Below are 11,550 nucleotides of genomic sequence, written 5' to 3' on the forward strand. Positions count from 1 at the left end.
CATACAAATGGCTAACAGACACATGAAAAAATGTTCATCATCATTAGCCATCAGGGAAATTCAAATCAAACCACATTGGGATACCACCTTACACCAGGTAGAATGGCAAAAATCGACAGGGCAAGAAACAACAAATGTTGGAGAGGTTGTGGAGAAAGGGGAACCCTCTTACACTGTTGGTGGGAATGCAAGTTGGTACAGCCACTTTGGAAAACAGTGTGGAGGTGCCTCAAAAAATTAAAAATAGAGCTACCCTATGACCCAGAAATTGCACTCCTGGGTATTTACCCCAAAGACACAGATGTAGTGAAAAGAAGGGCCATATGCACCCCAATGTTCATAGCAGCAATGTCCGCAATAGCCACACTGTGGAAAGAGCCGAGATGCCCTTCAACAGATGAATGGATAAAGAAAATGTGGTCCATATATACAATGGAATATTATTCAGCCATCAGAAAGGTTGAATACCCAACTTCTACATCAACATGGATGGGACTGGAGGAATTATGCTAAATAAAACTTCTATTTCTTATATAGAACCCAAATTCAGTAAACTTTGCCATATACTATTCATAAATGGCATTATAAATAAGAGCTCATTCTATAACTTTTTAAATCCTTTCTGCAAAAGTCATCAGCTAAATATTTTTACTTGCATGGGAATGCAGGAAATGATTATAAAGGGATTAGTGGGAAGTCATAAAATATTTGTTGAGTACCATTCGCATACACTGAGTTTATTTTCCCTGAGAATATTATTATTAGTGACTTCCAAATTGCTCATAAAACTGTATCTTTCCACTTAAAAGTCCATCAGAATACCTAATGGCTAATCCACAACTCAAGCAAATTTACCATCTGTCATGATAAATGTGCTCTTACTTGAATGTAGGGGTTCCAAGGAAATCTTTGTGGCATCGCATACCTGTATGGTAAATCATCTTCAGCTTCCAGGACCCTTCCTTTCTTACCTGTCGGTGCTAACTACAATCTAAGGCAATTAAAGAGCCATTTGTTTCACTCAGTTTAAAATCAGTTTAAAACAAGTATTTCTAAAGCCATTGGAGAACCTGGTTCTTTTCATCATAAAACATTGTAGATCTTTCCCAAATCATCTCTGGTCCAGAGGCCCTGGTGAGATGCATTCCCTTTATCCATCCTCCACCCTGATGCAGGAATCTTGTATCCCAGTAAAATAAAAATACAGTTAGGAGCGCCCGGGTGGCTCAGTTGGTTAAGCATAGGACTCTTGATTTCGGCTCAGGTCATGATCTCAGGGTTGTGAGATCGAGCCCTACCTCAGGCTTCGTGCTGGGTATGGAGCCTGCTTAAGATTCTCTCTCTCCTTCTCCCTCGAGCCCCTCCCTCATTCAAAACTTCCAATTAATGTCCAAACAGAAATACATATTTAGCAGTGGATCTGAATCAGATGATACACTGACTCTGGTTGGCTTTCATCAAGTAATGAGCAAAGATCTGTTCCAGTTGCCACATTCAGTGCCTGAATTATTTGGCTTTAATCATTTGTTAGATCCTTAAAGGAATAGTGTGATAGGGAACTCCTATGCCAATCTCCTATTGCAGTCCACACCCAGACCTCCATATCTATCCATCTCTCTCCCTCCCTCTCCCCTACCCCTCTCTTTCCACATACAACTATCACTTTGAGTATAGTTCTGGGTTTTTTGTTTGTTTGTTTGTTTTTTCTGGTGACTATCTGATAAACCAGTTGAAAATGATGTGTCTGTTAGGATGGCCACCATCCACTCAGATTCTCTTCTCTCCTATCCCGTTTTCCTACCATTCCATCTGCCCTTGATCCTTAAGGGACTTACCACTGGGCTACAAAGGCATCAGAATCCTGGAATAGAAAGAGAGAAGTTATCAACTACAACATTTCCCAGTATATTCCCACTCATAGCAACATTAAATATGATAAAACTACTTTCTAGCAACAGACCCTGGAAGCTGGCTACTCTCCCCAAGGCTTATGCCAACAAATTGAAATAAAACAAGAGTTGAATGTAAATTACAAAGATATGTAATTTCTGCTGAAGAAACACCTCCTATTTTTCTACACAAACCCAACTCTCCCCAAATTCCACTATCTCCTTAAGATTATGCTAATACTCAAGTTGTAGGGGGAAAAAAAAGAACTATGGTAGAAGAAAAGAAGGCAGAGGGGAAGATAGGAGAGAAAATTAAGAAAATTTCTTAAGATTAATAAAATTAACTGTGGTGTAGCTATTATGGAAAATAGAATGGAGATTACTCAAAATTTAAAGGGGTGCCTGGGTGGCTCAGTCAGTTAAGCATCTGCCTTGGGCTCAGGTCATGATCCCAGGTTCCTGGGATCATGCCCCACATTGGGCTCCCTGTTCAGCAGAGAGCCTGCTTCTCCCTCTCCCTCTACTGCTCCCCCTGCTTGTGCTCTCTCTCTCTCTGTCAAATAAATAAATAAAATCTTAAAAAAATTAAAAATAGAATTATCATATGATCTAGCAATTCTACTTTTGGGTATTTATCTGACGAACATGAAAACACTAACTTGAAAAAATATATGCAACTCTATGTTCATTGCAGCATGATCTGCAATAGCCAAGGAAACAACCCAAGTGTCTACTGATGGATGAATGAATGATGAAAAAAATGTGGTGTACATATACACACACATATATATGCACTGGAATATTATTCAGCCATAAAAAAGAATGAAATCTTGCCATTTGTAACAACATAGATGGACCTCGAGGCATTTTGCTAGATGAAATAAATCAGACAGGAAAGACATATACCACCTGATCTCACTTATACGTGGAATCTAAAAACAACAACAACAACAACAAAACCACAGACACACACAACAAAAAACCTAAAACAAAAAACCTAAGCTCATAGATACAGAGAAGAGATTGGTAGTTGCTAGAGGCTGGGGGTTCTTGAAGGGTATCAAAAGATACAAGCTTCCAGTTATAAAATAAGTCATGGGGATGTAATGTACAACATGGTGACTATAGTTAATACTGTATTGCATATTTGGAAGTTGTTAAGAAAGAAAGTAAATTATAAAAGTTTTCATCATAAGAAAAAAAATGTAACTATGTAAGGTGACAGATACTAACTAGAGTTATTGTAGTGATCATTTCACGATTATACAGATATCGAATCATAGGGGGAAGATTTTTGAGAAAGTTTAAACAAATATACTTATTTACAGTGTCTTTTACCAGTCTAAAACACTTTGTGATTTTTAAGAATATAAAAATGTAACCTACATAGCTTAATTTGATCACTAAAATAATCATCTTTGACACATTAAAAAGTGCAATTGACTCAGATGATTGCAGTTTTTAAAAATTTAATGAGCTACCAACTCTGGAACTTACTGTTAACTTATGAGAAGCAAGATGAAACTTAAGAATATAAAAAGCTATAAATTTCATCATACAGCAAATGAGGTTAACTGGGTTAATTTTTACCTACCCACTGGATAGAAAATTCTTTTTTTAAAAGATGCTAAGAAGGGGCGCCTGGGTGGCTCAGTCGGTTAAGCGTCTGCCTTCAGCTCAGGTCATGATCCCAGAGTCCTGGGATGGAGTCCTGCATCGGGCTTTCTGCTCAGCGGGGAGCCTACTTCTCCCTCTCCCTCTCCCTCTGCCTGCCGCTCTGCCTACTTGTGCTCTCTACCTCTCTGTCAAATAAATAAAATCTTTCAAAAAAAATAAAAGATGCCAAGGAGCAGACATAAAAAGGAAACACTCATTGGACATTCTTGCCTCGTAGATGTTTGTCTAATAAGCAAACTTGAGATGAGGAGTCTGGCTTCCACGGACGAGGTATATATGCTTAGGATGATCATTTCTCTCTGGGCCTCATGTTTCATCTTTACAGTCAGGGGGTTGGATCAGAGTGCCATCTGGTTCTAATTTAACCTGATCATTCAAAAGCCACTGTGGTGCAGGCTATGGCTCCCCACCCAGATTGCCTCCCCACAAAATTCCTTCAGGTATGCAGGGCTGATTCCCCCTAGCACTGGTGGTTGGTGGCTCTCAGCTGCATCCCCCTCTAGGAATTGCCCTTTAGAGAGATCCACCTAGATCGAGGTTATGCCCCCGCTTCCTGGGAGCAACTTCCATCCAGTGACTGGTCCCTCAGGAGACAGAAAGTCCGGGCTGTCTTGCCTCGTTCAGGACACCAGGCAAGGTCCTCCAGCCCGGGAGCTCCTGTGGTGTCAGCCAAGGTCTCCGGCATCTGGATCACAGTTCAACTTCTCCCTCTGCCCAGTCCTGCCTCCTTCATTCCCTACTAGGTGTTGAACCTGAGCGCATGCCCCAGTAAACTTCCTGCAAAGCAAATCTCCACATTTGGGTCTGTTCTTTCGGGAACCTGACATGGAACAGGCACTCAATCTCTCTTACTTCTGTGAAAATAATAGTGCCTCCTAAAGGCAGAAATGTTTTATTTTGAAATTTGGACTGTATTTCCTGTTCTCGTCATCAGAAATTATAGAGCTGATAACTACTATCCAATAATTATTTTCACAAAACATACTAACGAATTATAAAATTATTTCAGAAGAATAGGATAGGAATGTAGAAACACTACTTAAGAAACTTAAGATTTTCATTCATTACTTTAACAGTAAAAAGTCTAATTTTTAAAGAAACAAAATGAGTAAATTTTTTTTTTCTAACCTTTGCTTCTCTGGGGAAAATAAAGCCTAGTACTAATAACTAAAAAAAAAAAAAATAGGTCTATAAAGAAGGGGGGGAATACAGAGAGAAAAAAATAACAGTTGTTTTAATAATAAAAAAGGTAAAAAATATTCTTAAGGAGCAGAGAATTAAGTTTAAAAATGAAATAAAAATGAAAACATACATTTTTAAAAAATCCTCAGAGTTAAGAGAGAAAGAAAAGACATACTTGATAAATACCATCACTCAAAACTCAGAGGTCTCATAAACTAATGAAAGTTTTTATATTCTTTTCTGAATTTGGATGGGATTCCTTTCTTTTAAAGTTTTTTTTTTTTTTAAGAACTGGGTAACTTCTTTTTTTCTTCTCTCCCCAGTTTCTTTTCTTTCTTTCTTTTTTTTCTCTTTATATTGTTTTTTCCTCTAATGTATAAAGACTTCATCATGCCCAGTACATTTTAGACAAGCCAATACACTTCTCTGTTACTGGGGGTAATTCTCCTGTTCACTTTATAGTTTACTTTTGTCTCATTCTTGCATATGTCAATTTTGTCTGCATTATTCCAGCAGAGAAGTCATAAATCTTGACCTTGGAAATGCAATTGATAGACACATTTCTCTTACATAAATTCAACTACCTCCCCTGCAATTCAAAAATGAACTGTCTACCAAATAAATTAGATATTTCAGAGCTACTTGGCGCCTGGCAACAAGAGAAACCCTAGGCCTTGCTAAAGTAGCAACAGCTGATTTAACCAGCATGGAATGATTCTGCAGCTGATCCCTGCCAGGATAACAGAGGGTCTTATTTACTGTCTCTTCCCTTGGTTCTTCTAAGTAGGTACTGTTTTCTGTTTACTTATCCCCTAGCTTTAGGCCCTGGAACAATGTTGAACATAGTGTCATTGGCTCTGGTGCCAGACAGGATCAGGGGCTCTGGAATATTTACAGTTTCCCTTCTTCTGCTTCCATAAATGAAATGGGCAGTTGGAATGGAGGAAATCAAGGGCCAGCTGGCTAAAAACACAACTGGCTACAAAGCACTTGGGCTCCTTCCAAGAGCTGGTGTTTAAACAGAGGCCATTTAAAGAGCAAATTCCAACTACTATAATAACGGTTCAGGACACTAGCTGTAAGATGAAACAAAATTTTACTCAGCAATATTTTTATTTCCAAAGTTTGGAAACTATTATATGCCCTCTTCTTCTTAAGAAATTTTTCTAGTCTTAGTCAATCCCTTAAAATAGCCAATCCATTATATACTAACAAATGACAAGTATATATTATATACTTAGTATATATATAGTATATATATATACACACTTTATATATATATATATTTATACACACACACACACATACATACACATATATATGAATTCTGTGCCAGGATGGCCAAAGTGTTATTTTTGCCTAAGCTCATTCATACAAAATAAATAAAACTGTTAAGAAATTGAGAAGGAAAAGGAGAGAAATAAGAAATGACATAGAATTTAGATGGGATGGCATGGCAGACAGCCAAAGGACACTTAAACTAATTTGGGAGGTTATTAATACATCATGAAGCCAACTGACAAAGGCAGATTTCCTTTGTCAAATAAAATAGTATTTCCATTTTGATATTTAAGAAAAATTCAACAATCCTCATGGGGAAAAATCATGTTGGAGTACTACTCAATAAATAATACATGGTTTTTTGTTGTTGTTGCTGAATTCTGGTAATGACAACCACAGACTGGCTATTTATTAACCCTAGAATCTCTGATAGGTGCCACATCAGAAATATATATAAATGCCATATTCAGTGAGATAAATTTAAAATGTAAACAATTCTATACATGATGAGATCATAATTATTTCACAATCCAGGAGCAGATGAGTTTGAAGGTGAGCGAACAAAGCTGCCTCTCTCTCTTTCTCAATGATTGACATGAGAAATGGAGGAGGGACCCAGAAAAAAAGTAAAGGGGTTCAGCAGCTAGGTACGTGCATGGCGCAGCTGTTCTGATGCTATAAATCCCAGAAATGGGTAAAGCCAGTAGTTTGAGACCCCCTGGAAGCCATTACCTCTATATAGGGCACAATCTTGCAAGAGAAGTCCTCCAGCAGCCACTTCTTCGTCAGCTCGTGAAAGATGACGAGCGGAAGGCAGAAGAAGATGATGAGAAAGTCCCAGAAGGCCAGGTTGGCCAAGAGGGAATTGGAGATGCTCCGCATGTAGTAGTTGTGACACACGATGCACATCACCGCCAGGTTGCCAATGATGCCAGTCCCGAAGATCACCACAGACAAACACATGACTGCATAGGCTCCGTATGACTCCTGGGTCAGCGGGTAGAAGGGGTTCTTTAGTCGCAAGCGCCGGTTTGTGCTGTTCGCCCGGCGGGAACCCCCGCGTTCGTGGACCCCTTCACCTGAGGACCCATTCTGGGCCAGCGCCCTGCCAGGGGGTGCGATCGTCCGCCCTTCGTGCCCCGACGGTCCACTGACCATCTTGGGTGAGGTGTCGTGGTGGGAACCCTGGAGTTTCCCGCCTCTTCTTGGCCAGTAATAAAGGTCGCTGGCTCCGGGTTCTGTCCTCACACTCTGCTCCTGACCGTGCTCAGAAATGCCAGCGCCTCTGGGACCCTTCTCTTTCCCCTCTGAGGTCTGCAGGAAGAGTTGGAGAGCCGGGAGGTTCCCTCTCCCCAAAGTTCCAGGGGGCTCCTGACCCCGGGCACCTTTCCACCTCCAGGCTCCAGATGGCCTGGCTGGAGGTCCCGAGGGTTCTGCGGCCGACGCCTCCGCCCCTCTTCCCGCACCTGGGTCACCGCCCCGGGTGGCCCTTAGGTCCCACAAGGGCGCCGCGCGCACCGCTGCCCCCTGCTCCTCCTCCCTGGGCGCACGGGTTCTCAGAAGGTCTCCTGCAGAATTTCCCAGTCCCCACGCGTCCCTACTGCGACGCTGGCTCAGTGCAGGTGAACAGTTTTCCCCGAGGCAAGTTTCGTTCCTGAGCGAAAGAGCGGACCCGAGGGCAGGAGAGGCAGAAACCTTGAGCAGTAGCAGAAGCAGCAACCGCAAGGTGCGGGCGAGAGGCGCGCCCGGGGCCCGCATGGCTCGGTGAGGGCGTACCCAGCAGCCGCGGCTCCTGGTTAGGACCGACACCTGCTGCCTAAGTTGCTGCTGAGAGTTAAGCACATGTCACAACTCACCCCCGCCCCGGCAGTGGGGGACGGGAGATTACGGGGAGGTTGGGGGATGGGTCTTGGGTCACAAACCCTCCCCCTCTACAATCCTTCCTCTTTTGGCTTCCCGTGCATTTCTCAGCCAAATCCAACCCGGGCGCTGCGTATCCCCAAGGTTCAGAGAGGGAATCGCTGCTCCCGGTGGCTGACCTTGAAAAGTTGCAACCAACACCTGACTGTTGATTAATGTTGCGACTGGGAAAAGCCCGGACCAAGCCCCACGTTCCTCCCTGCCTTTGGGCGGTTGCCTTCTTGGTAACAGTCGCTCTGCCTATTTACATCCTTCCCATAGCGCCTTATCCAATTCATAACAGTTGCTCTGCCTTTTTACACCCTTTCAATACCGCTTTATCCAGTTGTAAGCCGAGGTCGCTAAAGGGAGAGAAAAACAAGTTGCCCTTCTTCACATGACTGGCAGCCACAACCCCGCTCCCGGCTCGCTGGAAACAGGTAGCAAACAGCCAGACGCCGCGCAGATGCACCGGGAAACTCTTGCCCCACCTAACCCCAGCGACTTGTGAGGCTACTGCTGCCGAGGAGAAGCGGGATTCCAAACCCGCGGCCACTGTCAAAGTTGCTTCTCCTCCAGCTCAAAGTTGACCAGGGGGCGGCGCGGGCTGCTGGCCGGCGTGTCCTCGCGGACAAGGGAATCGGTGGTGGGGGTGGGGAGGGCGAGCGCTGCTCCTCGGTGGACGGTGCCGGCGGCCGAAGGAGCTTGTTGCTGCGACAGCAGGCGCAACCCGGGCGGAGAGTGTGGTGCCTGGAACCGCCGCGGGCGAGGCGGTGCATGGCCGGAAAGGGGGAGGTGGCCCGGCCTCTCCCCGCCGCTCCAGTCGCTGCGCGCGCGGGGGAAACCCAGCGCTCGGCTCCTTGCCTCCTCCCCCTCTTCTGCCTCCTCCGAGAGAGGCTGGTTTGTGGGGAGACTGGATTCCCTGGTGGGTTACGACTCACTAAACCCACACACGTTTCATTCAAGCCCTTTGTAGCGGCTTTCGCTCGTAGGAGCTGGAAGCCGAGAGGGAACAAGGGCGGAGGCGCGGAGCTAGAGATGGGCGGGACGCGTTAATTCCCCAGATGTCGGAACCAGCTTGACAGGTCCCAGAGACCCGTGCTTCGCTTCCAATCCGCCGCGGCGGGTGCGCATGCCCAGGCCTTGGCCCCGAGGGAGTAGTAAGGTGAACCGCTCACCTCCTTTGGTATTCCCAAGAGCTGAGACTCGAGAGAAAGGAAGCTCAGAGGTTTCAGTCGTAGAGAATGAGCAGTTCGACAGTGGGACGAGGAGTGAAAATGTTTAGGATGAACCATTACCTTTAACACTGAGTTAGGAAGCATGCTGACAGGGGTTACTTAGAACGCTCAGAGTACAAAGAAAGTAGTTTTGTTTGATGAACTACTGGGAAATGACAGGTGGGAGGAAATTAACTTGAACAGAACTGCCAGTATGGCTGACCATGCCTTTCCAACCTTTACAATAAACCCTCCACTCCTGCTACAGTTGTTCAGGGTATAGTTAATAAGGCAAATATAATATAAAATAGACAAATTGATTAAAAGAGAAAGTGATAGAGGAAGATATAAATGCATTTTGAAATTTAAAAAGGCAAAATATAGAAAAACAGGAGAAAATACAATGAAAAATATGATGCCAATTGTGGCAGGTATAGAATAATGGCCCTCCAAAAGATGTCCACATCCTAATTCCTAATACCTGTGAAAATTTTACCTTATTTGGCAAAAGGGACTTTGCAGATGTGATTCAGTTAAAGCTCTTGAGATGGGAAGAGTATCATGAATTATCATTCAGGTGGGTCCACTGAAATCACAAGGGTCCTTAAAGAGGGAGGTAGGAGGGTCAGAGTACCGTGGGGCAGTAAGCCAAGTAATGCTGCCAATCTCTGGAAACTGGAAAAGTCCCTTACTGCTCATTTTAGACTTCTGACCTCCAGAACTATAAAATAATGAATTTGTGTTTTTTTTTTTTAAAGATTTTATTTATTTATTTGACAGAGACAGAGACAGTGAGAGCAGGAACACAAGCAGGGGGAGTGGGAGAGGGAGAAGCAGGCTTCCTGCTGAGCCGGGAGCCCGATGCAGGCCTCGATCCCAGGACCCTGGGATCATGACCTGAGCCGAAGGCAGTCGCTTAACCAACTGAGCCACCCAGGCGCCCGAATTTGTGTTGTTTTAAGCCACTAAGTTTGTAGTAATTTGTTACAGCAGCAATAATAAACTAATATGCCAATTAATCTGAAAATGTAGAGAGCAGCAACAATTTTATTGAAAAATATTAACTACCAAAAATAGCTCAAGAAGAATTTTTTAGAAACCTAAAGATAACCATAACATTAAAGAAATCAAGTCATTCCTCATTTCCTACCTATCAGAAAACACTAGACATTATCAAATCCTAAGGAGTAATTATACTTTATATGAAATGTTCCATAGCTACCCAATTAACTTTATGAAGTCGGAATAACCTTAATATCAAAATCAGACAATGACAGAAAAAGAAAAAAAAGGGCTAATAGCACTCATTTATATATTTACTCATTTACATAAAATAATGATCTCAAGTACATTAGTCCATTAAACAAATATTCTGCTCATGTTATATACAGAAGAGCAGTGAACAAAATAAAGGTCTGCTCCCTCTGAATTTATATTCTCTTGGGGGAGACAGATAATAAACAAATAAATATATAATATGTCAGATGATGATAAGTGCTATAGAGAAAAGAATGGAGAGTGAGGAAATAGAGTAATGGATGGGGGGAAATCTGTTCTTTTATAAGCATAGCAGTGAAAGCCTTTCTAATAAGGTGATTTTTGAATACTTACATATAATCCAATAATCCCAAATAAAAGCCTGACAGATTCAACACCATCTCTTTTTTTTTTAATATGGCATAAAATAGGGCTTATCCCAGAAATGTCAGGATAGCTTAATATTTAGAGTATTTTTTAATAATTTATGAAATCAAGCAACTTATGAAATTAAGGACAAAGACATATTAATCTCAACAGATGCAGAAGAAGCATTTGATTAAATGCAATCATCATTCATTATTAAAACTATTAGCAAACTAGAAATAGAAAAAAAGCTTCTTTAATATAACATGTTAATTTAAAAATAAAGCAAACATTAATGTCAAAATAACAGAAACATTCCCTTTAAAATGAAAACAAGACATCGATCACCTCTTCTATAATCAGCACTGTACTGAAAATACTTACCAATGAAATAAGACAAGGAAAAGAAATAGTTATAGTAAAGAAGTACAATTGGTGTTATTTGTAGATTAGATAAACCTATATACAAAATTTAAAGTGAATTAACATTTACATAGCTACCAGTTGTAACTTACCAGATATCAAGACTCATATAACTATAGTAACAAAAATAGCATGACATTGGTGCAGGGAGGACCAAAAAGACAAATGAAATAGAACAGAAAACAGGGAAGCATGCATAAACTTATGTGAGAATTTGATATAGCAAGAGAACTGCCATTACAAATGGATGGCTGAACTAGTCAATAAATGGTACTGAAAAAAATTGACAATCCATAGAGGAAAAAATAAAGTTGTATTTCTTTCTTCATACTATATATAAAATATATTTCAGATTAAAG

At 41.9% G+C, this 11,550-nt stretch overlaps 1 protein-coding gene across 1 annotated transcript; it reads right to left on the reverse strand.

Annotated features, from left to right (window-relative positions):
* Positions 1-1,816: 1,816 nt before the first annotated feature.
* LOC102733230 (prosaposin receptor GPR37) lies at positions 1,817-9,496 on the reverse strand. The gene is made up of 2 exons (XM_081810740.1): positions 6,762-9,496; positions 1,817-1,861 (listed from the first exon to the last, which is right to left on the reverse strand). Exons 1-2 carry the CDS (start codon positions 7,785-7,787, stop codon positions 1,832-1,834), a joined length of 1,056 nt encoding a protein of 351 aa, XP_081666866.1. The 5' UTR covers positions 7,788-9,496; the 3' UTR covers positions 1,817-1,831.
* Between the last annotated feature and the right edge of the window lie 2,054 nt (positions 9,497-11,550).

Source organism: Leptonychotes weddellii, unplaced genomic scaffold (assembly GCF_054177405.1).
Source record: "Leptonychotes weddellii isolate Sample4059 unplaced genomic scaffold, ASM5417740v2 HiC_scaffold_3552, whole genome shotgun sequence".
Classification (NCBI taxonomy): Eukaryota; Metazoa; Chordata; class Mammalia; order Carnivora; family Phocidae; genus Leptonychotes; species Leptonychotes weddellii.

Bases quoted from the DNA above. Each gene is read 5' to 3' on its own strand.
- LOC102733230 (XM_081810740.1), bottom strand. From the start codon at position 7,787: ATGCGGGCCCCGGGCGCGCCTCTCGCCCGCACCTTGCGGTTGCTGCTT. The intron at 1,862-6,761 runs GTAATGGCTTCC...TTTCTATTCCAG, and splicing joins AGATTGTGCCCTATATAGAG to GATTCTGATGCCTTTGTAGC.